We start from the raw sequence: 25,744 nt of genomic DNA, 5'->3' as shown, positions 1-25,744 counted from the left end.
TCTTCCTGACCAATATCTATTTGTTCCCTAAGCCACATCTCTACGTTTTGTACCTTATTCAATGTGACCTCTTCTGTAAGTTTAGTTGTGATGTTCTGCCATTCTTCAGGTTGATATCTGAGGCATTTAGGGGGATTCGATAGTTAGGTATTTGTATATGTGCGAGGAAGCAGGCCAAGGGTCTTCATACTTTGCTGCTGTCTTTGAGGAAAGTCCTCTATCAGTTAGTTACTTAATTTACCTTTCCTATCTTATTAACTGAGACTTCTAGAACCACTTTTTAAATAATAATATTAATAATAATAGTATTAATTGGCCTTTTCTTTTCCTTGAATTTAATGAAATAACTTGAAGTTTGCCATCTAAATTCTTATTAGACTTTAAAGTTGAAAGATACAAAATTTTCCCTTTTAATTTTGTTATTAAAATATTACTTATTTTTAAATAGATAACCCAAAATGAAAGTGCTTGAAAGAATACACATTGAAGTATCTTCCTCATTCCTTTCCTGTAACAACCTATCCTCCTTCCCAAAGGTACTAGTGCATTTGATATCTTTCCAGAGAAATCTGTATATGTATAAGCAGATCCATTTTATGTGTTTATACATATTTATTTTTCTTTATTTTATTGAAACAATTATGTGTGTTCTCTCTCAATCTTGCTTATTTCTTTAAATTAGTATTTTATTTTGGAGATATTCCATATCAGTACATACAGAACTGTATTATATCCCTTTGCATAGATGTACTATAACAAGTTTAACTATTTTCCCCTTGAGGGATTATTAAAATAGTATTACCATGAATAATTCTGTTTATAAGAATCCTTAGTTTCATTTTCAACTTTCTCTTCTAACTAACCAGCATTAGTTTATTACCAAAGCACTGTAGCTTGGTTTCATTTATGTATATTATAGAAATCCAAAAATTCTGAAGAAAGAAAAATGCCAGTTGATATTTATAGATGCATTAAGTATGCCATGAATATGTAGGGTTTATTTCATGAATTTAGGGATGATCCAGTGCAAGGGAATCTGTTAACAAAACAAAAATCAGTGTAAGGGAAACGAACAGTATTGTGAGGAAGAAAGATTTTTTTAAAAAAGAAATTAATAATGTAAAAAGGAAAGAAAAACAATAGATCTACTAATGGTCAAAACCTTAGTTCTCTGAAAAAAATTAACAAAATAATCTACTAGGAACTTGATCAAAGGAATAAAAGAGAGAAAGAACATACACAAAATAAAGTAACCATAAAAACGGAAGAAATTAGAACTATCAAACGAGACCACTTAGCAGACGTCTATGTGAATGAATTCAAAAATTAATTGAAATGGACTATTACAGATTAGAAAAATTGACCTCATTGAAGTTAGAAAGTTATAAAAAAATCAATTTCTCTTAAAGAAATAGGGAAAATTAAGTAATGCCATACAGAAAGTGTCGTGGCCAGATGGTTTTACAGGGGTATTCTACCAAGCCTTTAAAGACCTGATAATTCTGATATTTTATAGATTGTTTCAGAGCATTGGAAATGAAACGCCTTTCTTTTCTTTTCTTTTCTTTTCTTTTCTTTTCCTTTCTTTTCTTTTGAAGAAGCTTTTAGCAGCTTTTAATCTGACTTGAGAAAAAGAAGCTTTTAGCAGCTTTTAATCTGACTTGAGAGATACTTATGTTTGGTAATGGTTCAAGTCCTTTCTGCACTTAAATTTTTAGAATCAGGGATTTTGTTTCCATTGTATTTTTAAAATATGCTATAGAATTGTTAACTACAGACCATAGTGCTTTTGTATCCTCTGTTTTAAACTGTAAAATGTTTGTGACATGAAATTTACCATTTTTGCCATGTTTTAAGTGTACTGTGTCATTAAGTACATTCACGTTGTTGTGCAACTGTCACTACCATTCATCTCCAGAACTTTTTCATCATCCCACACTGAAACTCTGTACCTATTCAATAATAAGTCCTCATTCCTTCTTCCACCCAGCCCCTGGCAACCACTATTCTACTTTCTGTGTCTATGAATTTAACTGTCCCATGTAAGTGGACTCATATTGTATTTGTCTTTTTGTACCTGGCATATTTCATTTAGCATAATGTCTTTAAGGTTTATATGTGTTGTATCATGAATGAGAACTTCTCTTTAAGGCTTAATATTTCATTGTATGTACATACCATATTTTGTTCATTCATCTATGGGTGGACACTTGTGTGGCTTCCATCTTTTGGCTATTGCTGATAATGCAGCTATGACCATGAGTGGTGAAAATATCTGTTTGAATCCCTGCTTTTAATTCTTTTTGATATGTAACTAGAAGTGAAATTACTGGATCATTATGATACCTCTGTTTAATTTTTTGAGGAACCATCATACTATTTTCCCCCATTTCCCCATTTGAAACAAATGTAACATCAATACCTGAGAATGACAGAAACAGTATAAAGAGGAAGCAATATACAGACCAGTATCAATAATGAATATTGGTATAAAAGTATTAAATAGAAATTTAGCAAGCAAAATCATTACCTCATTGAGCAAATAATATACTATGACCATGTGGTATTCATTCCAGGAATGCAAGATTGAATATTAGGAAATCCGTTAGTATCAGACACCATGATAATAGAACTAAAGGTAAAATCAGATAACTCACCGTTGGTGCATTGACAAATGTAGTGCCATTCCCCCCCTTTTTTTTAAATATTATTTATTTATTTATTCATGACAGAGAGAGAGAGAGAGAGAGAGAGAGAGGCAGAAACACAGGCAGAGGGAGAAGCAGGCTTCATGCAGAGAGCCCGACGTGGGACTCGATCCCGGGTCTCCAGGATTACACCCCAGGCTGAAGGCAGCGCTAAACCGCTGAGCCACTGGGGCTGCCCTGCAGTGCCATTCCTAATAATAAAACTCTATCCAAGTTGGACATAGGAATTGAAGGTTACTTTTTTATCATGGTAAAATTCATATACCTTAGTCCCCAAATTAGTATCTTATTTAGAGGAAACACTAGAGAGATTTTCACAAAAATTAGGAGCAAGGCAAAGATTCTCACTATCTTTATTACTTCTTTTTTTTTTTTAAGACTTTTATTTATTAGAGAGAGAGAGAGAGAGAATGCGCATGTGTAGGGACAGGGGAGCAGAGGGAGAGGGACAAGAAGACTCCACACTGAGCAGGGAGCCTGATGTGGGGCTCAGTCCTAGGATCCTGGGATCAGGACCTGAGATGAAGGTAGACATTTCACCAACTGAGACACCCAGGTGTCCCTCTGTTACTCCTCATCATTGTAGAATAGGTATTAGCCAGTGCAGTTAAATAAGAAAAGTCCATTAGAAGTACAAATTTACATACAGAAATTAATAACCTTCAACAACAGTAATCAGAGACCATAATGTTAGAAAAAATTTCCATTTGAATCTGTAATTACTCGACAATAAACTTAAAAGAAGTACTGTGATTCAACAATATAAGGATACTGATTCTCCCTAAGTTCCTTTATAAATGGAGCACAAACATCAGTAAAAACTACTAACAAACTTTTTAAGGGCTTAGATAAGTTGGTAATATGCTAGAATAACCAGGATAACAATGGGGAGAAATTGTATAGGTTATGCTAACTCTTCTAGACAGATATGCGGTAAAGCCTGTATATTTCAAAGTGTGGTCTGGCACATGAATAGACAGACCAGTGGAATATCGTAGAAAGAACAGGAATAGATCCAGGTACATAGAGAAATCAGTGTTTGATAAAGGTAAAATCTTAAATTCCTGGGGCTGAGGTAGATTATTCATAAGTTTGTAGTACAACTAGGTAGCCATTTGGAAAAAGATAAAATTAGACCCATGACTCAAGCTATTCAAAAGAATAAACTAGAAATGAATTAGAGTGAAATGTAAAAAATATTGTACAAGTAGTAGAAGCAAACATGAACTCCTCTTCAACCTTGATTTAGGAAAAAGCTTTCTTACTATGATCATTCTTTTCATTGCCTTTGAATTTAGATCTAGTCAGTTTGAACAATATAAAGATAATTTCTACATGACCGAAAAAAAAATAGCATAAATTCAAAGAACACTTAATGAAACTAGGAGAGAATGTCTACAGCATATGCCATGGACAAAGGGCTAATATTCCTAATATAACAAACTTAAAATTTGAGGGACGAAGGAATGAAAACCCAATAGGAAAATGGGAAAAAAGACATGAATAGACATTTCACAGAAAATATATAACAAGGCCGTTAAACATATGGAAAATCGGTCATATTCAGAAATGCAAATTGAAGCAACACTGAAATATAATTCTCACATATCAGATGGGCAAAAATTATAAGTGGCTGTGGGGAAACAGGCATTCTCTTGCACTGTGATAATACAAACTGGTACAACCCATCTGGAGCAGAATTTGGCAGTAATCTAACAAAGCTTTATATGCACTTACCCTTTGACTCAGCAACTTCACATCTAGAAGTATACCTTGAAAATATACCTCCAAAACTATGAAAATATATAGGCACAAGGATATTGACTGGAGCATTGTTTGTAATTACAAAATATTGGAAAAAACTTAAATGTCCATAGGAGAATGGTTGGATAAACTATGGTACATTCAGGTAGAGGAGTTGGATGTAGAAAAGTATGAGGAAGACATGTGGATCACTACGTGGATTGATTTCCAGAATGTACTGCTAAGTGAAAAAAAAATGCAGTGTAAAAGAGTATAATATACAACCCTTTGTGAAAGAAAATACACATGTGCAAAAGCAAAGTATGCATTTGCCATTTGTGCAGAAGTAATACTGAAATGGATAAACCAGAAACAAACGAGATTGGTTACCTACCAAGGGTTGTTGTGAATTGGGTAATAGGGATGAGAAAAAGGTGGAATTTCTTGAGTATATATTTTATATAGCTCTAACTCTTAAAACCTGGTAATGTTTCTCATATCCCAAAATTAGTTGAATAATTGGGACCACCAAGGATGTGAGTTAACCCAAAATAGAATGCAGACAGTAACAAATGAACCTAACTAATGAATAACATAAGTATAGTGAAGGGGGTGGATATGAAAAGAACTAACCTAAGTAACTTTAGAGAGTAGTATTTTGACTATAGTCTAAAGCTGGAGACAAGAACTGTAAACAAATCCTGTACTACAATTAACTTTGTCACAGTGGTATGGATTAGGAATTCTGTAACTACTTTATGTGAATGTTAGGAATTAGCAAATGTATTATGGATAATGAGAACCAGGTTTTTCACTGTCAGTACTTACAAATACGGAAAGGCAAGGCAAGACTGAACTCTGGTGTTGGATTGTAATTGGAGGTATGATTATGAATATATGTTTATTTATGAGTATGAGTAGTTGGTTAGAAATATGGGCCTCTGTGTGTGTATGTATGTGTGTGTGTTAGTATACACATAAATATATTTTCTAGCTGTGTTTGCTGGGAGAAGTTGGAGGCAATAACCCAGCCCAGCAACATTGAATATGTGAGCACCCAGATCTTTGTTTCTAAATACTATATTAAATATAAATGGAACCAGGGATTCCTGGGGGAGAAGTGGGTGAGTCTAGGGCTTAGGCAAGGAAATTACAAGATGAGCTTTAGAACATTTTGCGCCACAAAATAAAGAAGTGCTCAAAAAATGATGAGGGCGTGTGGAAAGAACACAGTCAACTTGAGGGGTTGGGGTTTCTAATCAACAAATCGGACACAAGTTTAGAAACTAAATATAATAATGAAATATAAAGTACAGAATGAATTGTTTTAGCTCATACTGAAATGAATAATTCTATATAAATCTATATAAATTCCATAAGTAAGTGAATATAAATGAATTTATTTGTATATTTCTATTTGAATTTATATTCATTTGTAAATGAATTGTTGATGCTATGGATTGTGAATATAAATGGCAAATAAATGAAAAAAGGGGACACTTTTTTCTTACTCTAGAGTTTTGATGAATGAATGAAGAATGATGAATTTTTCCTTACAAGGTGGTACTTACTAATTTCCAAGGGACATTCTTCAAAGTAACTAGCCAGTACTTTTTATGAGTATCAGGGTACTGAAAATAAACTGAGAATTTGTCCCAGGTTGGAAGAAAATAAGGAGACATGCTACCTGACCACAGTATGGAATGTCTTGGATTATATCTTGGGCCAGAAAAGGGACATTAGTTGGACAGTTGGTGAAATTGGAATAAATTATGTAGATTAGATAGTATTTTATCAATGTTAATTCTATTGGTCTTTTCATGTATTTTGAAGGTCTTTTGTTATGTCTGATGTACTAGTTCTGTATCATTATGAAATACTCTTTTATCTCTGGTAATAATCTTTGCCTTGAAGACTATTTAATCTGACCCAAATCTGCTCATGTCAATTTTCTAATGCTTAGTGTTTACATGGTGTCTTTTTCAACCTTTTATTTCAACCTTCTTGTGTGTTTATATGTAAAGTGCATCTCTTACAATATATTTTTGGCTCTTTTCTAAATCTTTTCTGGACTTGTCTTTTTTGTTTGGAATGTCTAGTCCATTATATTTAATTTGGAATGTGTAGTCCATTATATTTAATTTCTTGTTGTATCCTTTGTATTTTGGTGTTTTTCTCTGGCTGTTTTCAAAGTGTTCTTTCCATTTGGTTTTTAAGAATTTAATTATGAAGTGCCCAGGGACTTGTTTTTTTCCCTTTGTGGTTTTCTTAGTCTTTTGGATATGGGATTTGATGTCTCTCCTCAGTTCAGGAAAGCTCTCTGCCATTATATCTTTTCTGCCCCATTCTTTCTCCCTTCTTCTTGGACTCCCAACTACATGTATGATAGACTGCTACTGCCTCATTTATTTTTGGATGGCTTTATTTTTAAGTCTCCAATCTATTCAGTCTATCCAGTGATTTTTTTTTTAATTTCAGATATTTTTCAGTTTTAGAATTTTTGTTTCTTTCCATGCTCTAATTTCTTGCCCATTCATTTATTATGATATTTTTCTTAATGTCTGTGAACATTGTTAAAATGGCTGCTTTAAAATTATTTACAAATTTCATTTTAGTAATTTCATGGATGATTTTCATTAATTCCCTTTTCTTTTGAACATAGGTGGAATCTTCCATTATCATGAATAATATATTGTGGAATGACTTTGTTGTATTTTTCTGAAGATTGATGTTTTTGTTTTGTATCAGCCAGTTAATTTTGCTCAAGTCACACTCTAAATGTGGTCACCCCTATAGTAGACAGTGGCTGAAATGTCTCTTTAGTTCTTTTAGGCTGCTGGACATCTGTTTTATTCATGCATAGTTCAGCAGTCAACAAGAGATTTAGGCAGAGTTTAATTGCAGAATTTGGTGTTTTCTTTCTTTCACTCTCCTCCCTGGGCTCTTTCTCCCCTTACTTCCAGCTCTTCTGATAGCCTCAAAATCTGTCCCCTGATTTTTCAAGCTAGTGAGATTGCTCATTTTTGAATTCTAGCCAACCAGGCACCAACTAAGGCCTGCTCTCAGGTGAAAATCCTAGTAAAAAGGGGTTACTCTTCCAGTGCCATTCCCTTTCCCTAAGAGTTAGTGCCTCTGGTTTTCACCTCATTTTGGTTTCTTTCTAGGCTATCTGATAGTTGACTTTTATATTTTATCCGGAACTGAATGCTATCTGTGGAACAGCTACTCCAGCATTACCAGAGGCAAAACTTAAAACACCTTTAAAGATAAACTCATGTTGCTTTTTATATGCCATATTTAGTTGCTGCTTATTGTTCTAGTATAAACATCCATCATATTTCTTTTTCACTCCCTTGTGACTGACATAGACCTAAGTTGACCCCAGTTCCTGATACTATAAACAGTACCATTTAGAGCATTATCTGTGGAAAGGTTTCTTTGGAATCTGTGTCCCAAGAGTGAGCTTGCTGGATTGTAGCATATTTACATACCTAATTTCATGAGTGAATGCCCTTCCAGCAGGGCATGGATGTTTTCCTTCACTCACATCTCCAAAAGACTTGAATTACCCGTCTTTCTTATGTTTGCCAATCTGATGGTGGTAATATCTCATTTAAACTTGCATTTTCTGATTTCTAGAGATACACACTTGTTCACATGTTTTTCACCTGTTATGTGTTGGTTTTGTGCCCATTGCTTATTTTTCTGCTGTGTGTTTTATATCACATCTTTACTTTTCCTTATGATTTGCATTGTTTTGGCCATGTCAAATAAATTCTTTACCATCTCAAGGAAATATTCTCCTACATTTTTTTCTCTCCTATACTACTGCCTATATATGATATGAGGTAGAAATCGAACTTTATGTGGATGCAATGTGATGCAACCAGTTTTTTAAATATGTTGTATTTTTTTTTTTAACACTTGTGTTTGGAAGTATGTTTTAGCATATCGTTTGAAGGAATTGAGTTGGATAATTTGGTCCTTTTCTTGTATTAATTGTCTAAATGACTTTTTGTGATCAGATTAATATTTAGGGGGGAACTAATTTTAGTGATGAGTAGAAGTTTATGTAGTAACTTCTGTTAATCCCAGTGGCCAGTTCTTTCATATCTTTCCTGTGTTGACATACTGTATTCATGTAGCTCCTTATTTGTTTCTCTGGCTCTTTGCTTATCTCATTTGATCCTTAGAACAACTCCAGATAGAAAGATTAGGTATTAACTGTTTTAATGGATGTTGAATCATAGTTTCAGTGGTTTGCCTGAGGCTCCTACATCTAGTTTTGTATTTTTCTACCTGTGTTTTTGTTGAGAAGAATTTGTTTGCTCAGGCAGCTATGGACTATTGCTGTTAATGAATAAAAGCCACTTCAATCCATTGTTCTGATGAGTATGTTTTAAAGGTAATTTTTATGAGGTTTTCTTTTGTTGGCTTATCCCTCTTCCCCCTTCCCCTTTTTCTTGGAGGAGTTGTCTTAAGCTTTATGATTGTAGCAATAATTGGTTTCCGTCACATTAGTACTTTTGGGGGGGAAGAGGACTACAGGTAAATAGTTTCATTTAGAGATTTGCCTATGGAACCTTAGATGTTGTGAATGCTGTTACTCTATAAGTACTAGAGTTTTGGTATCTTTAAAGTCATACATATTATACATTTTTTCCGTAGGATATCTAGCAGTGTATCATTTAAACTTAGATTTTAACTCCTTTTGCACTTAGATTTTTTAAAGCGTTTTTGGTATATGCTCTGTTGCTTGGAAACTTGATGGTTATAGACAGATTAAGCACTTGAAGGTAAAATACTTCTCTAGCTTCATCGGTGTTACTAAATAAGGATGAAATTATTTGTTATTAAATAAGTTGAGATGATTATACAATTGATTTGGCAAATTCTTTAAAAGGCATATTTTAATACTTTATTGTATTGAATGTTTTACTGGCGTTACTCTGAAACATTGCCAATTATCCACAAGTGTCTAGTGTTACGGGAACAGTCAGTAATGGAATAGCACTTTTTTCTTTTAGTTGGTTGTAAGAAGTATGCTAAAGTATCAGTATTATGTAGTAAGTCTCTCTTTGTTTAGTATTAAGTAGTAGATCTTAATATATGAGCTAATTCTTTAAAGATCCCAATTTATTTTTCTTTAAATCTCTTTTTTCTGCTCTTTAGAGGAAGTATCATTCTGCAAAGGAAGCTTATGAACAACTTTTGCAGACGGAAAACCTTTCTGCACAAGTAAAGGCAACTGTCTTACAACAGTTAGGTATGTAATAGTGTACATTTAGTGTATTATAAGTATTTCTCTTTATGATTTTTACATGTCAAGGATGGCAAATACGTGGCTCATGTATTCTGTTCTTTTTTCTTCTTTTACCCAGAGTTGATAGAATTAACTGAACTCAGCATATTTCCACCTTCAGCCAAGCATTGTCCATCTCATTATAGTTCTTCAGTACAGCTAGTCTTTTTAAATTCTCAGAATTATTCTCTAGTACTTAACCTATGGGTAAAGGGAGTTGAATACTTCCTTTGTGCCAAATATGCTTAGCACTGAATGAAGTTAAGTGATTTGTGTAAAATTACTTAGTGGTTGGTCAGCTTGCTATCACAGCTCTGTCAATAATATTAACTAAAACAGTTCATTTAAAAGTTGTGGAACATCTAACAGTAGAGTTTTTGTTTACATGTAATTCTATTCTAACATTGAGGATGAAGAAATGTAGCCATTTAGATGTAATATGTCACTGACCAAGAGAGTGATTGAGTTCCTTATGTTTAGTTTTGTGTAGTTACTGAGTCATGTTTCTTGTAGGTGTTATTTTGGTGTCCCCCTTTCCCCCAATTTTTAGTTTATTTGTTTTTGGTCTGGGCAATAATTTATTCTTAATTTGTAACTAGTGTTGTAGGAATATGAATATTTTCACAATGTGACTATTTTTATATAATGTTAAAAATCACTTAAGCCTAGAGTTTATCACTGATCTTCATGATACTGATACATATTATATGATTAATTAATCAAAATGGACACATTGCCCTAATATAATATAAAACTTTGGATTTTAGCTTTCTTTTTAATTTAATCTCTGGTTAGAATTTTATGTGAGTTATCCATACTTTTAAAAATTATAGAAGTATTTGAATACTTTTAAAATAAGTTTACAGATCATGTTTGAGTAGTGTGAATTTGTATCTTTAAATTAAAACAAGTTTATTCCTCTCTCTTTATCCCTCCCCGACTCATGTGTGCACACTCTTTCAACTAAATAAAATCTTTAAAAAAACTTAAAACATTTGCAGTAAAGGTTTTGTGCTAGTTCTTAAGTAAAAAGAACAAAATGCCTTTAGCATAAGGCAGCTTACTCATTCAGCTAATATTTGAATATGAATGGTTTTTTTTTAATTCACACTATTTATACGTTTTTATGCATTTTAGCTGCAGTGAAGAATATGTCAATAGCAAAAATGTACATACCCCTTTTAAATTTAAGAAATAGATCAAAATAGTTTTCAATTTTATCTGAATCACCTGTCCTCTTTGACATTGGCTTACCATATTCCAGAGTGTATAACTATAATAAGTTTTGAAAGGAAAAATACTTCTCCTAATTAAGTCTAACTTATGTCTGCACATCAGTTCTTCCTACTTGCTTGTCACTGCTGCTTAAGCAGCTCCTTTTAGAGCTTGTTTCTCTAGGTTCCATTCTTACTAGTAATAGGGAATAAAGGAGGAACAGATGAATAAATGTAAATGTAATGATTGACGTGTATTTCCATAAAACATAGTAACTCAATCTCCTTGAAATAATATTTTGGAAAAAATAAAAAAATAAAAAAAATAAAAAAAATAATATTTTGGAGCACAGCAACTATAATAAATGTCAGAAAATAAGGGTCCTTATTTGTTATATAAAATATGGACTATATACAAAGAACAGAGCTGATTTTATGCACTTGAATTGATCTGCAACTGAAATATAATTTGCCCAGCAAATTAAACCAAATTATTCCTGCGTGTCTTGAAGGTTTTAGAATACAGTATTTCATGATCCAATCTTTTGATTGCTTGCATCGCCCTTTCCTTTCCTTCCCCCTTTTCCCTTTCCCTTTCTCTATCCTATCAAAATTATGCATATTAAAGTGTACAACATGATGTTTTGCTATACCTATACATAGTGAAATGATTAGTATTGTCAAGCTAATCAACATGTCCATCTACTTATATAGTTTACTATTTGTTTATGTGTGGTGATACACCCAAAACCTACTCTCTCAGCAAATTTCCAGTATATATTACAATATCATTAATTACAGTCATTCTACTGTGCATTACTCTCTAGACTTATTCATCCTACATAACTATAACTTTGTACCCTTAGACCAGTATCTCCCCATTCCCCTACCTCCCCATTCCTGGTAACTACCATTCTACTATCTGCCTCTGTGTATTCAACTTTTTGAGAATCTCATATCATTGAGATTATGCACTATTTACATTTATTAAACATTTGTGGTACTCATTTTATCCCATTCTTATCTGCACCATTTCAATATACTTTTCTTAGCCTTGGGTGTGTTTTTTTTGTTTTGTTTTGTTTTTTTTTTTAAATGTTGAATGCTTTAGAGTTTTTGTTCTAGGTAAGTTGTGAATATATGTGGCCAATGCCAGGGAGGTAGGGTTATATGTTTGTGTTGTACTCTGAGCTATCATTGATTAAATGGTCTTATATTTTCCTTGGAAATAAACACTGAGTTAATAGACTATCTTGGAGAGTCTTAAAATGTATGTAAAGTTTTACATAGAGCACTGAATAAAATTGAACATCTTTATATTCTTTGTTTCATAACTTGGAATTTTTTCAAATACCAAAATTAGAAAAGAGGAACTGTAGTTTGTAATCTACTAAATGTAATCTGCTAAGTGCTTAATATTGTTTCAGTTTCTCTGGAAATAAGTTCTTTATAGGTTTGACTCTACCTTCCTTTGAGAAACAGACTTCTTATGATCAGAATTGACAGTTCTAAATTTTGGGAATGTGTATGCTAAACTAAATAAAATTGACTGAAAAAATTTTTACTCTCAGGTGTTTTCTGCTTGGTATTCTTAAAAACTAAAGAACAATTAAGTCATTTAGGTAAATATTTTTTAATCATATACTATAGGTTGGATGCATCACACTGTAGATCTTCTGGGAGATAAAGCTACCAAGGAAAGCTATGCTATTCAGTATCTCCAAAAGTCCTTGGAAGCAGATCCTAATTCTGGCCAGTCCTGGTATTTCCTTGGAAGGTGAGACTATACTTAAGTTTTGGTTTTGTTTATTCTAGCTAAGAGATTTGAATTATGAGCTAAAATGTTTGCTTGCATTTACAGTGTATTTCTCTCTTTAAATATGTTACCACAAAGATTTTTGAAAGTTAAATAAAAGAGAACTTCTGAATGTGGTAGTTTTCTCACAGCATAATCTGGTCTACCAGGACATTTCTTATTTTGCTTGTTGGATTTTCATTTGACTTGAATTGTTGCTAGTTTTTAAAAAGTCTTATCAGATAGTAGTTCTTCATTCTAGTATTTAAATGCCTTTTCTTCTGATTTCTAGTATTTTATTTATATGTCTGTTTAACAGAACAGAACTAATTTCTTATTCTGCCTGGTGACCACCAGTAGGCAATGGGACCCTGCTCTTTGTAATTTTGAATAATGGTATATACATTAGAATGGACATAGTTTGATTAAAAGTAGGTCTCAAATCCGTTATACTTAAAATCTCACAGTGAGAAAGTAGATACATTATTATTGGACTTATTGGAACAGTAAAGTGACATATAATGAAAATAGTTTTCTGCAAGTTTATGAACTTTTCTCTGTACTTTAAATCCCAAAATTGTGCTTACTGATTATCTGAAATCAGATATGTATATGTATTTCATAGATTTGTATACATATACATTTGTATATGTATCTGATAGATTATATTTTGGGGCCATTATTAGATTATAATTTGGTTCCTAACCGGTTTTAGTTTTTGTGGTACGGTGGAAAGATCAATGTACTAATTGCTGAGAGACTTGGATTCAAGCCTTAGGTAAGCTACTATATGTGGAATCATAGATGGTACAGTTAAACTTCTTGATGTTAAATTTCTTGATGCTTTTAACCTATTAAATAAGAGGATTATTTTAGATCATTGGTCTTAATAGGGGACTCTCTTGTCCCATAGGAGACATTTTATAATGTCTGGAGATTCTTGGTTATCACAACTATGGGGAATGCTTCAGGCATCTAGTGGGACAGCCCTCTATGACAAAAGATTATCTAACCCAAAATGTCAGTGCTGAGGTTGGGAAACCCTGGTTATAGATTATCTGTTAGATACCTTCTTACCCTAAAGGTTTCAATTTTATGATTTTTTTGCAATTATCCTATTTTAATTTGAAGCTTTTTGAGTTTGCCAAATAATCACATTACGTTTTAGTGTTTTGCATGGTTTCATTTTTCCTTTAAATTTAGTGAAGTGTGTGTGAGATGGAGTAATATTAAGATTTTTTAAAATAAAATTTTGATTAGTCATTAATAGTGTACAATAAGAGTCGGCTGGGAAAGTACCTATTGTTAGCAGAAATTTTCTAATACCTTCCAAGGTTTATAAAATCATCTAATTTGGGTTGCTCACTAGTAAAGCTGGAGAGTCCAAACTTTTTCTTTCTCTTTCACTGAAGGTATTTAGGAGTAGAAAGTGGATCTTACCATCTTTGTATATTCTCGCCTAGCAAAGTGGCTTTTCAGTAAATGTAATAAATGAACTGACAACACCATTTGCGTTTGGAGGTAGCACCATTGCTAGTGTTAATGTTGCACAGTGGGAGGCCTCATACGGTGACTGGAAAGGAGGCCAGTACTGGGAAGTAGGAGCTGCCTAGTCATCGCCTCTAGTGTTAACATTTACATATGAACATTTCTTTTAATACAGGTTAAAAGATGTGTATGCCAGAAATTATTTTCCTTTTGACCTAAGATAATTAGTTTAATACAATACAGTAGTGTTGATGTCTTTTTAGTATTTTAACATCTAAAATTACTATTTTAGTAATGCTGTAATTTTCAGCTCAATGAGCAGTATTTCACAATAGGGGTTTTTTGTTTTTGTTTATTTTAGTTAACGGACTTTTTTTTTTTTCCTGACTTTACATGTTAAGCCACTGAGATGCTTTTGTTTGAATTTTTTCCAGATAAAATTTTCCAAACATACAACATGCTTTACCGATTTCTCAAATATAAAGGATACTTACCACAGTTTAATTTGTTTTGGAGTTCAAGATTATCATATTAGGTGTTCATTTTTTATCCCCAATAACCTAATTTGACAATTGTTTTAGACTTTTTTCATTAATTTTTTACTTTTTTTGACCTTTCATTGCCTTCTAATATGTTGCTTCTAATCTGTTTTGTTGTGAGAAAATTTTTATAAGTAAATATGTTTTAAAAGTTATTAAAGCTTTCAATGAAGACATCAAGTATCAGTAAATAGCTTTGGGATTTTCTAAGGTTTTTTATTACTTTTGCATTCAGGTCTGTGTTGAAGATGTCATTTGGCTTGTGTATATCCTAATACAAGGGTAATGTGATAATACTCTTATACTAGTACTAATCATTGACATTATTATCACAGAACTGTAGAATGTTAGAGCTAGAAGAGACCAGGGAGGTCACCTGCTTCACTCTGTAAATTTGTCATTTTGCAAATGTAGAAGGTGAGTTCAGAGGAGTAAAATGTGCTGTCCAAGGTCACAGTCACACATGTAACTACACCAGAATAGGAACTAGAGCCTAGGTTCACTCATTGCTTTTTCAGAGACACAAGGCTGTCTCAGGGGGACTTAGTTAAGTTTTATTAGAGGAAAAGTGGTTGGTGGTTAGATTGGGACATCTGTATTTGGGTACATTGGTTTCCTGTTTTCACTTTGTAGGAATGGAATATGGAAACATTGGTTTGGGGAATTACTGCTTATTCCTCCCAGTAGTTAGGTAAATTTGTCTATAAATCTGAGATTTGACTTTGATTTAACAATGACAAACACAACGTGTTTACTACTATCTGTTAAGCATTCCCTTCCTTTGTAGTGTCTGTCCCTGTTTGGCATCATTAATGATTTCTCCTGAATTCTCCCTTCATAAAAGTTGCAGGTGCTCTCCGACACTGCCTTCTCTGCCTCAGTCACTGACATTTCATATTGCCCAAACCACAAGATTAGTGATTCCTTAAGCTTATTTTCACCTTTCCCTTGTACTGTCCTATGTTCTTAAACCCTCTCTTCTATATGGATGAGTTCTGAATCTAGGTTTCTACATTTCAAAGTATTAAATTTCAGGACCACATCCTCTATTCCTTACCTAACATTATCTGTTTTACTGTTCTTACCTCACGTCAAAGAAAGCATGTTTTGAACCTCATTCATCATCATTCTTTTTTAAATCGTCTCTTCTCCTTTTATTTTTGCCAGTGAGGTCATCTTTTTTTTTTTCTAAACTCTCTTTGCTTCGGATCCCTAAGTGGCTCAGAGGTTTGGCGCCTGCCTTCGGCCCAGGGCGTGATCCTGGAATCCCAGGATCGAGTCCCACATCAGGCTCTCTGCATGGAGCCTGCTTCTCCCTCTGCCTGTGTCTCTGCCTCTCTCTCTCTCTCTCTCTCTCTCTCTCTGTGTCTCTCATGAATAAATAAATAAAATATTTTAAAATGAATGAATAAATAAATAAACAAACAAACAAACAAACTCTCTTTGCTCAGCCTTAAATCTGTTATAACCCCCCTCTCCCCTCATGGTTATCTAATCAATCACAAAGTCTTTATCTAGTCTTTTTGGTTTACTATTTCTCCTTTTCTCTTTCTTGCCACTCTCATTACTTTGACCCCAGTTTTGGGCTGTTCCAAACCAGTGAGTATAGCTGCCTTCTTTTTTACTGTCCATAATCTATTTTCCTTTCAGTTGATCCCTACACACTGTTAACAGATTAATATTCCTATAAAGTTCTTTCATGATACTATTTCCCCTGTTAGAAGAACAAAAACTTCAGGGTATCCTTGGGCTGAATTTATAATGCTCTACTCTTTGTATCTGTGCTGTCTTATATACGTTAGGTTTTGCTCATACTGTTCAGACAACATTTTGAAATGCCTTCTCTCATCATTTCTGGATCAGTAGTTCCCAGACTTTTAGATTACAGGAATCAGTAACATTTCAAAGAATAATTATGAGGATCTAAATATGCTATTTGGGCACGGAAAAACATTTAAGAATTTTTGCTATTTACTCAGCCAGTTGTTTTTCAGAATAAGTTGGTTACAATATAAATACTAATTAGTTTAATGGTTTAATGGAAAATTTATGTATGTATATGTTTTTCCATTTTATTTTCATGGTCAAATTGCCACATACTAGCTAATAATAGGTAATCTCTGATCTAAACGATATACATCTATACATATTCAGATTCCTTAATGTTATCCTTCCCTTTCTTCTCCTAAATCCTGTAGTGTGTATTGTGATGTCTTCTACCCTAAATTCTCAGACCAGTTATTGTCTGTGCCAGCCATAGGATGCAGCATCATGACATTTGTAATCTGTCTTGAACCCTCAACTAAATTGTAAGCTCCTTGAAGTCAGGGACTGGGTTTTTTTTTTTTTTTTTCCTTAGTGCCAGGCATTAAGAAAATAATTTCTGTGTTTATAGTTTCAGCTGCTACTCTGTGTATCCATCTGGTACATCTGCATTAAGAAAATGACAGGTCCTTGAAACTTTTTTTTCTTAAAGATTTTATTTATTCATGAGAGACACAGAAAGAGAGGCAGAGACATAGGCAGAGGGAGAAGCAGGCTCCATGCAGGGAGCCCGATGTGGGACTCAATCCCAGGACTCTAGGATCATGCCCTGAGCCAAAGACAGACACTCAACCATTGAGCCACTCAGGAGTCCCAGGTCCTTGAAACTTTAATCATACCTTCTACCCTTACGTGTCATGAAATAATGCACTCACCTTACTATTACTGATTTTGATATTTAGCTTGATCTTAATTGCGTCTTAATATTTGTATTTTTTTAACGAATTACAGAATGATTGACCTCATGGATATTATTTAGGAAAGGAGAATTGAAATCTGATTCAGCAAGTCTTACATAGAATGTTTTTTTTGGTTTTTAACTCTGTATTTTTACTGAATGTAAGCTATATAAATAGATAAAATGATTTAAGTGGAATGGCACGTGCATGTGTATGCACGTGTGCGCTTTCAACTCAATATATTGAAGTAATATAGTCTTTAATTATTTTAATATTCATTAATGCGGTGTGCTTTAGCACTTATCAGAAAGACTATAATAAATTTTACTTAATGGTTAATTATAATGTACACCACAATTTATATATATATATATATATATACACACACACACACACAAAAACACATTCACAGAAATACGTTGGCTTATTAGGATATTTTTATTTGCTTTGATATATGTAGTCCATTATTCAGCAGATTAATCAATCAGTATTAACTGAGTTATCTGGATTTTTTTTTTCTCTCCCCTCTCAGGTGCTATTCAAGTATTGGGAAAGTTCAGGATGCCTTTATATCTTACAGGCAGTCTATTGATAAATCAGAAGCAAGTGCAGATACATGGTGTTCAATAGGGTAAGACGTCATATAAAACTAATGGTGTCATACTTGATATACACCAGTTGTATCATATGTAATGTACTTGGTAGTTCATATCACATATGAAGCTAAGTAGTTTTTCTTAGTTGACCTATTTTTTTTATTACTTTCTCTTTCTAGCGTGCTATATCAGCAGCAAAATCAGCCTATGGATGCTTTACAGGCTTATATTTGTGCTGTACAATTGGACCATGGCCATGCTGCAGCCTGGATGGACCTAGGCACACTCTACGAATCCTGCAACCAGCCTCAGGATGCCATTAAATGCTACTTAAATGCAACCAGAAGCAAAAGTTGTAGTAATACCTCTGCACTTGCAGCACGAATTAAGTATTTACAGGTAAAACTTTTAAATAGCAATTTTTTAAAGGCACATGTTTCCCCATGACACTCAGGCAGGAGGCGGGTGGCTGGAAAGTTTGTCTAGTTGTGTTTTGATGTCTATAATTTGTTTCCATATTTTGTAAACATACCATAGCTTGTAATATTATTTTACTTTTCATTTTAAGTAAGATATGCAGTATTTAAAAGATGATCTTTTGCACATTTACTGTTGATGCATATTAATTTACATAATTTTTTTCTATGTACTGTCTACATTTTTAAGTTGTCATAGCATTTTAGAAAAAAAGAACACAAACACTGTCTTTCACTCTTGCTTGGAGTTTCATGAGAAGACAGCTATGAGAACTCTGAAAACAGAGCTTAGCTTTGTTTTAATTCTCACAAAGGTTTATATTCCGGTTACCCTCTTTATACTCAGTATCTTTCTGAAACCCCAAATTAAGAATCTATTTTCTTTTAAAAACAATTAGTTATAGCATTTAGGAAGATATAGTGGACTTGCTCTTACTCAAGTAGGCTTGTGTTAAATTTGCTTTTTACATAATTTTTCCTAGGCTCAGTTGTGTAACCTTCCACAAGGTAGTCTACAGAATAAAACTAAATTACTTCCTAGTATTGAGGAGGCGTGGAGCCTACCAATCCCCGCAGAGCTTACCTCCAGGCAGGGTGCCATGAACACAGCACAGCAGGTGAGAAGTTGGGTTATGTTCTGCAGGTGCCCAGCTTTAAGGGTTCTTTTCAATCTATAGTGGTCAAGCGTATTTTACTAAGTACAGGAGGCTTTTATTAATGAAAAGCCTTTTGCTTTAATTGCAAAGGGATTCTAGATCAAAATAAAACTCCCTCTGATACGGGAAGAAATTTTGGGGTGCCAATTTAGAACCTTTGTGCATTTTCATGATTTTGAAGGAGATATCTTAAAATAATGCTACAGTGGTTTGTTTAATTTTTAAAGCAGTTTTTCAAAGGAAGGTACACATTCCTCCATTGATGAGTCATTTGATTTTGATTTTCAATAATTGCAATCAGCGATGTCCACATAGCTTTGAAAAGTATGCAGTTTGTAAAGTTTTATAATTTGAAGGAATGAACTAAGAATATATAGAACCCTATTTTTGTCTTCCTTCTGTGATTCTTAGGCATGTAAACCTCATCATCCAAATACTGAACCTGTATTAGGCCTCAGTCAAACACCAATTTCACAGCAGTCCTTGCCACTACACATGATTCCTTCTAGCCAAGTAGATGACCTGTCCAGTCCTGCCAAGAGGAAAAGAACATCTAGTCCAACAAAGGTATATGTTTTAGAGAAATAGAAAATCCCAGTCAAAAAGGAAACTCCTAACTGCCCTGTACTTGTGCAGTTTGAATATATTTTGTCCTTTATTTTAAATCTGTGGACATCAAAGAGTGAAAGGTTTGAGTTTTTCCATCCCAGATTCTTAGCATCATATTAAATATAGAAAGTAGGGATAAATTTGCATTCATCAAATCATTTTATTCATCTCCCTGCCGTTAAGATCTCAACACACTTCTCATCATCACTTTTCTCCTGACATTGAGATAAATTTATTGTTGAATCTAGTGGACAGTGTGCTATTTAGGTTAGCCATTTGGGCCATAGTTTAGGGGTGGGCCTTTTTGGGTGGCTTATTAAAGAATCAATATTTTTGTTTTAAATTTACGATCTCCCAAATTTATTATGCATGTAAAATTATCTTTAAAAGAATTTAATGTCATAACATGTTTTATATGTAAATATTCCAGTTCATAGTCATTTGGCCTTCATTAGTCATTGTTAGTAACTCTATGGATTTAACCAAATATTCTTTAAATTTTTTTTTTTTTTTTTTTACAATTTTCCTCAGAATACTTCTGATAATTGGAGTAGTGGCCATGCAGTGTCACATCCTCCAGTACAGCAACAAGCTCATTCGTGGTGTTTGACACCACAGAAATTACAGGTATGTAAGATACACTTTAGACAGATTGTTTTTCCTCTTAAAAAAAGAGTAAAAGCAGTAAACTTTAAATTTTTAAGTATTCTTCAAGTTGAATAGCAGTAAATCCAATTAATATGCACATAAGTAAAACACACTTTTAAACAGGTAGTATATTCATATGGCTCAAACTGCATCGATACGATTATAGACTGTATAAATTCTTTCAGCTCCTGCTCCTACCCACTTAGTTCTCCTTTTAACAGCCAGCTAGTGTTATTAGTTTACCTATCTTTCCTCGGATAATGTCATGCATGTACAAGCAAATATGTATCCTCCTTCTTTCGTTGTTATTATTTTTCTCCTTTTTTACCTAAATGGTAGAATGCTATATGTATTCTTAACAATGTATTTTTATAGACCTTTCCATGTCAGTATGTAAAGAGCTTCTTTGTTCTTTTATAGCTACAGTGTATTTCTTTATGTAGGTGTCACACCTTTATTTAAGCAGAGCACTAGTTTTGGATAGTCAGGCTATCTTCAAACTTTCCTTTTCTAAACGGTGCTACATTGAGTGTACTTGTCATGCATTTTTAAGCTTAAAGAACTTTCTGTGTAAATACTGAAAAATACTGTTTTAATGAGTAAAATTTTATGCCCATTTGTCTCAAATATCACATTATAGTAAATCTCTTTAGATGAATGTTTATTTCTTACCTTCTCAAACTTCTTAAAGGGCTTCATCCTGGGGTTGATTGCCATTGACCAGGAATCTATCTTTGGCTAGACAGCAGTTCTGAGTTGGTCTAGTCATTTCAGGACAAGGTTGCTTAGAATAGTGAGCTTGAGCTGGTTTCTTAGATATGCCTTTGACTGTATTCTCCTTTCTTCTTCTTCTAGCACTTGGAACAGCTCCGTGCAAATAGAAATAACTTAAATCCAGCACAGAAACTGATGCTGGAACAGCTGGAAAGTCAGTTTGTCTTAATGCAACAACACCAAGTGTGTATAGCATTTTTTTCCCCTAAAATTTGTTAGAATTTTGAGTATTTTTCTTGACTAAAACATCCTTTTAGAGCATGTTCATGCCCACTTCTTTCTGCCAGTATTTGGTGGAATTTAGTAATCTTACTTCTTAAACTACTAATAATGGACAGAAATTTTTAGGTAAAAACAGCTGTAAATTTAATTTTGAGCATAAGACTGGGTATTTTGTTATGTATTTACATGCTATTTTGCCTGTGTTCCAAGAGTTTATTCATATTATTGAATACTTAACAAACTATCCTAAACTGAGGTGAGATTTTTTAGGACTTGTTTAGTTTGGAGGGTCTGGCATATAAATACACTAGAATGAAAATTTGATAACCCCTGTTTTGTGCTTAAGGAAAAAGACCTATAAATTCCAAAGTTTTCATAATTTTCAGCTGCTTTCTTTTATCATTACTAAAGAGATGTTTCTCAAAACAGATTTCTGCTTTTCTGAGGAAGCTAATCTAAATATGAACAAACAAAATTTCTTGTTTCTAAAACTGTATTTTTCAACCTAGAGAAATTAAATGTTAGGGTAAAATCAGAGATTACCTGGTTATACACCTTCATATTCCAGTTCTCTACCTTATGGGCCACACTACAGCATTTATTTTTCATTTGCTTTTTCACAGATGAGACAAACAGGAGTTGCACAGGTACGATCTACTGGAATTCCTAATGGGCCAACAGCTGACTCATCACTGCCTACAAACTCAGTCTCTGGCCAGCAGCCACAGCTTGCTCTGACCAGAGTGCCTAGCGTCTCTCAGCCTGGAGTCCGCCCTGCCTGCCCTGGGCAGCCTTTGGCCAACGGACCCTTTTCTGCAGGCCATGTTCCCTGTAGCACATCAAGAACGCTGGGGAGTACAGACACTATATTGATAGGCAATAATCACATAACAGGAAGTGGAAGTAATGGAAACGTGCCTTACCTGCAGCGAAACGCACTCACTCTACCTCATAACCGCACAAACCTGACCAGCAGCGCAGAGGAGCCGTGGAAAAACCAACTATCTAACTCCACTCAGGTAATAGAAGGACTAACTGCCTTGTTGGCTCCTCACATAATAGTTGTCTTTATTTGATATTATGTATTTTGAGAGGAAAAGAAATAGAAGTTTGAAGAACTGTTTTTATAAGCATTTTACAGTACTATAATGTTATTAGCTACATTTTGACTCCCTATACACACATACACACACACACACACACACACACAAATATGTTTTCTTCTCCATTATAAAATTCTCTCCCATGCACACGCACACATACACACCCACATAATCTTGGAACTTCCCCCCCACCAAAAAAAATAGATCATACAGTCCCCAAAAATTTACTGTTAATTTACAATGGCATAAACATTTATGTAATGCTACTTAGTTCATTTCTACATATATTACCTACTTAAGATCAGGTGCTTATGCTAAGTTTTAGATATTCACTGTGGTGGGTGAAAAAGACCATTAGAGAAGCGGTTACTATAAATTACTGTGAAGCATAACTTTGGTGAAAAGTGTTGCCAGAGTACCTAGGAAGGCACATAAACTAAGATGTTGGAGTCTCCAGAAATTAGAGAATTTGGGAGTGGGGAGAGTTGGTAAAGTGCTCCTAGAGTATAGATTATGAAGAAGGAGGGGTGAAATATGAGGCTGAGGAAGGTAGAGAAAGTTGCCTATCTGTCTCAAAGGCAAAGTGGAGCCCTTGAAGTTTTCAGAACAGAATAATGGATTTCATGAACATTATTTCTATCAAAGATACCTGCCATATTTTACTCAGTTCACTGTTAGACATATAATTTCTTAGTTTTTACTTCTAAATATTCATGCACATAGTTTCCCCTATGTTTTGGATTGTTTCCATGGAACAGGTGTTTCAAAGTAGAACTGAAGGGTCAAAGAGTAAGCATCAAAAAAAAAAAAAAATTTGCCAACACACATTGCCAAATTATTTGTACTTTTATTAGTCCATTTTAAGAAATATTTGACTTACTGCTAGTTAGCCTTATGTTATTGATCAAACTGAGATAATTTCCTTTTCTAAGACTTTGAAGTTTATTCTTGAGGTACTACTGTTGCTGGGACCATCCCTTCTATTATGATTAGAAGTTTAATTTATTCTTAAATGTTGAGCACGTACTATGTCCATGTCCTATTTCAGGTTCTGGGGATAAATCCACAAACACACAAAAATGTCTCAATTCATGCAAGTTAAAAAACAATAAAACAGTCTATATAGAACATTAGGTAATGATCTGATTAGTTCTCTGGAAAAGTGTATTAGAAAGAGGAGCTGGGGAGCACTAGAGATCAGTGGTAGAGGATTCACAGGAAGGTCCGGGAAGGCTTCACTGGAAGGTGACGTGAATAAAGACCTGAAGGAGTTATAGAAGTGAGCCTTGAAGGTATTTGTGATAAGAATTTTACAAGTCCAGGGAACAGCAAAGAGCAATAGGCCCTATGGTAGGGAGTGTATTTTGCATTTTTTGAGTCAAATCAAGGTGGCAAGCATGGCTGAGCCAGGCCAACAAAGGGTGAGAAGGGAGGTAAATGTCCAGCTGGAAACAAGCTGGCTAAATCATGTTCAGCCTTGTAGGCCATTTTAAGGGTATTGAATTTTATTGTGTGTTACATGAGAAATTGTAGGGGAGTTTTGAGTGGAGGAATAACATGTTCTGACTTAGTTTTTAACTAGATCTTCTCTGGTGTTCTGTGGATAGACTAAAGGAGGCAAAGGTAAAAATGATATGACCGATTTGGAGATATATTGCTGTAATCCAAGATAAGAGGTGGTGGTGGCTAGATCCAGAATGGCAACAGTAGAAGCGGTCAGCTTTTGGATTCATTTGGAAGTTAGAACTGATGGGATTAGCTAATAGAGTGGGGTGTGAGAGAGGGGAGTCCAAGCTAGCCTGACTCAACTCAAGGGATGGATGAGTCTGGGTGAGATCACCATGCAGGAGGTATAGAGGGGGTAGTGAGTAGATGGAGGAAGAAGATTCAAGACTGTGAGCCTTAGAGCATTCCAGTGTGATAGGTCAGGAAATTGAAGAACTAGTAAAGAAGATTAGAAGGGGAGTGACCTGTGAGGTGGTAGTAGGAGATCTAGGAGAATGTGAGTGATTCCCTGGAAGCCAAGTGAGGAAAATCTTTTAAGGAAGAAAGCATGATCAAAGTATAAATCATGTAGTGCTCCTAGGTCTAGGTTGAAGACTGGGAATTGACCATCTGAGGTATTTGGTGACATTGCTGGGACCAAGAAGAACTAAGGCTAAATCTACTCCATGACCACGACCTGCTTTTGTTACTGTTTTTGTTTTTACAGCCCACAAATGAAGAAGGAATTTTTCATTTTTAAAGCATTAAAAAAAAAAAAGAATGTAACAGAGACTGTATGGCCCTAATATTTGCTGTGTGACACTTTACAAAAAACGTTTGGATAACAACAATTTTGGTGAATTGGTGGGGGCAAAAGCCTAACTGTAGTTGGCTTCAACACTAAAATGGAAGGAGAGAAATTGAAAGCAATAAATACAGACTGTTCCAACACAGAGACTTTAAAGTCATGTGGGCTGTGCACTACACAGTGTCAGAGGTACCATCCTCATAGATCATGACATAAAAAGGAAGGAGAGAAACAGTGGTAGCTGAAGGGGAAGTGGGATTAACAGTTGTTTTTTGTTTTAAATGTAAGTTGGAAGAAATAAGAAAGAAATTTGGAGGGTAGGGCAGTGAAAGCTAATGGGCAGGGTTTGGTAGAGAGGGAGATATTAACACAGGAGAAAGAGGAGAGAATTCTTAGAGTAGATGAGAGGATGGGATTTTGGGGGTTCTGGGTCTTTCAACATTAAAAGATTGTTAAAAAGATAACACGTAATTTTTGTTAGAATGCCTATAGTGCTAAGGTATCATTGGCAGTTAATAAATGAGGACCTGTGTTACTATTGTAACTTATGATTCTGTTATTCTTTATTATGTCTAATTCCCTGACTTGCTTAGATTTTCAGTAAATACTCTTTTAACTCCACTTTGGAAATACTGCTGTCTTTTAAAAACATAATTCCAATGAAAGAACCTTCAGTTAACAGGCCATGAGGCCTCTGTATATGACAGAATACTAAGTGGCAGAGAGCCACAGCCTTGGTTTCACAGGCTCCCAGGCCAGTCAGTGTCCGTAGAAGCTTTATAATTTGGTAATGCAGTTGGGAAAGTTGTCTAAAAAATCTCATTGAATTGGATTCTAGGTCAGAAGTTTCCTAAA

General features: G+C 34.2%; 1 protein-coding gene across 10 annotated transcripts in view; it reads left to right on the top strand.

The window, feature by feature from the left end:
* Nucleotides 1–25,744, top strand: part of KDM6A (lysine demethylase 6A) — a 213,688-nt gene that overhangs the window by 141,438 nt on the left and 46,506 nt on the right. For 2 of the 10 annotated variants that reach the window (XR_012026460.1, XM_072816709.1), the window contains exons 9-17: nucleotides 9,624–9,717; nucleotides 12,618–12,744; nucleotides 18,045–18,143; nucleotides 18,288–18,507; nucleotides 19,067–19,201; nucleotides 19,652–19,807; nucleotides 20,381–20,476; nucleotides 21,353–21,454; nucleotides 22,117–22,512. Coding sequence is in view for 9 of the 10 variants with exons in the window: in XM_072816709.1 (XP_072672810.1) it covers nucleotides 9,624–9,717; nucleotides 12,618–12,744; nucleotides 18,045–18,143; nucleotides 18,288–18,507; nucleotides 19,067–19,201; nucleotides 19,652–19,807; nucleotides 20,381–20,476; nucleotides 21,353–21,454; nucleotides 22,117–22,512 (1,425 nt within the window). In the remaining variant the exon portion in view is untranslated. The remainder of the gene's footprint in view (nucleotides 1–9,623; nucleotides 9,718–12,617; nucleotides 12,745–18,044; nucleotides 18,144–18,287; nucleotides 18,508–19,066; nucleotides 19,202–19,651; nucleotides 19,808–20,380; nucleotides 20,477–21,352; nucleotides 21,455–22,116; nucleotides 22,513–25,744) is intronic. The other 8 variants (XM_072816711.1, XM_072816718.1, XM_072816712.1 and 5 more) reach the window with 7 other exon arrangements.

The sequence above is a fragment of the Canis lupus genome, chromosome X, assembly GCF_048164855.1.
Source record: "Canis lupus baileyi chromosome X, mCanLup2.hap1, whole genome shotgun sequence".
NCBI lineage: Eukaryota > Metazoa > Chordata > Mammalia > Carnivora > Canidae > Canis > Canis lupus.
This window is presented reverse-complemented; position numbering and strand designations above follow the sequence as displayed.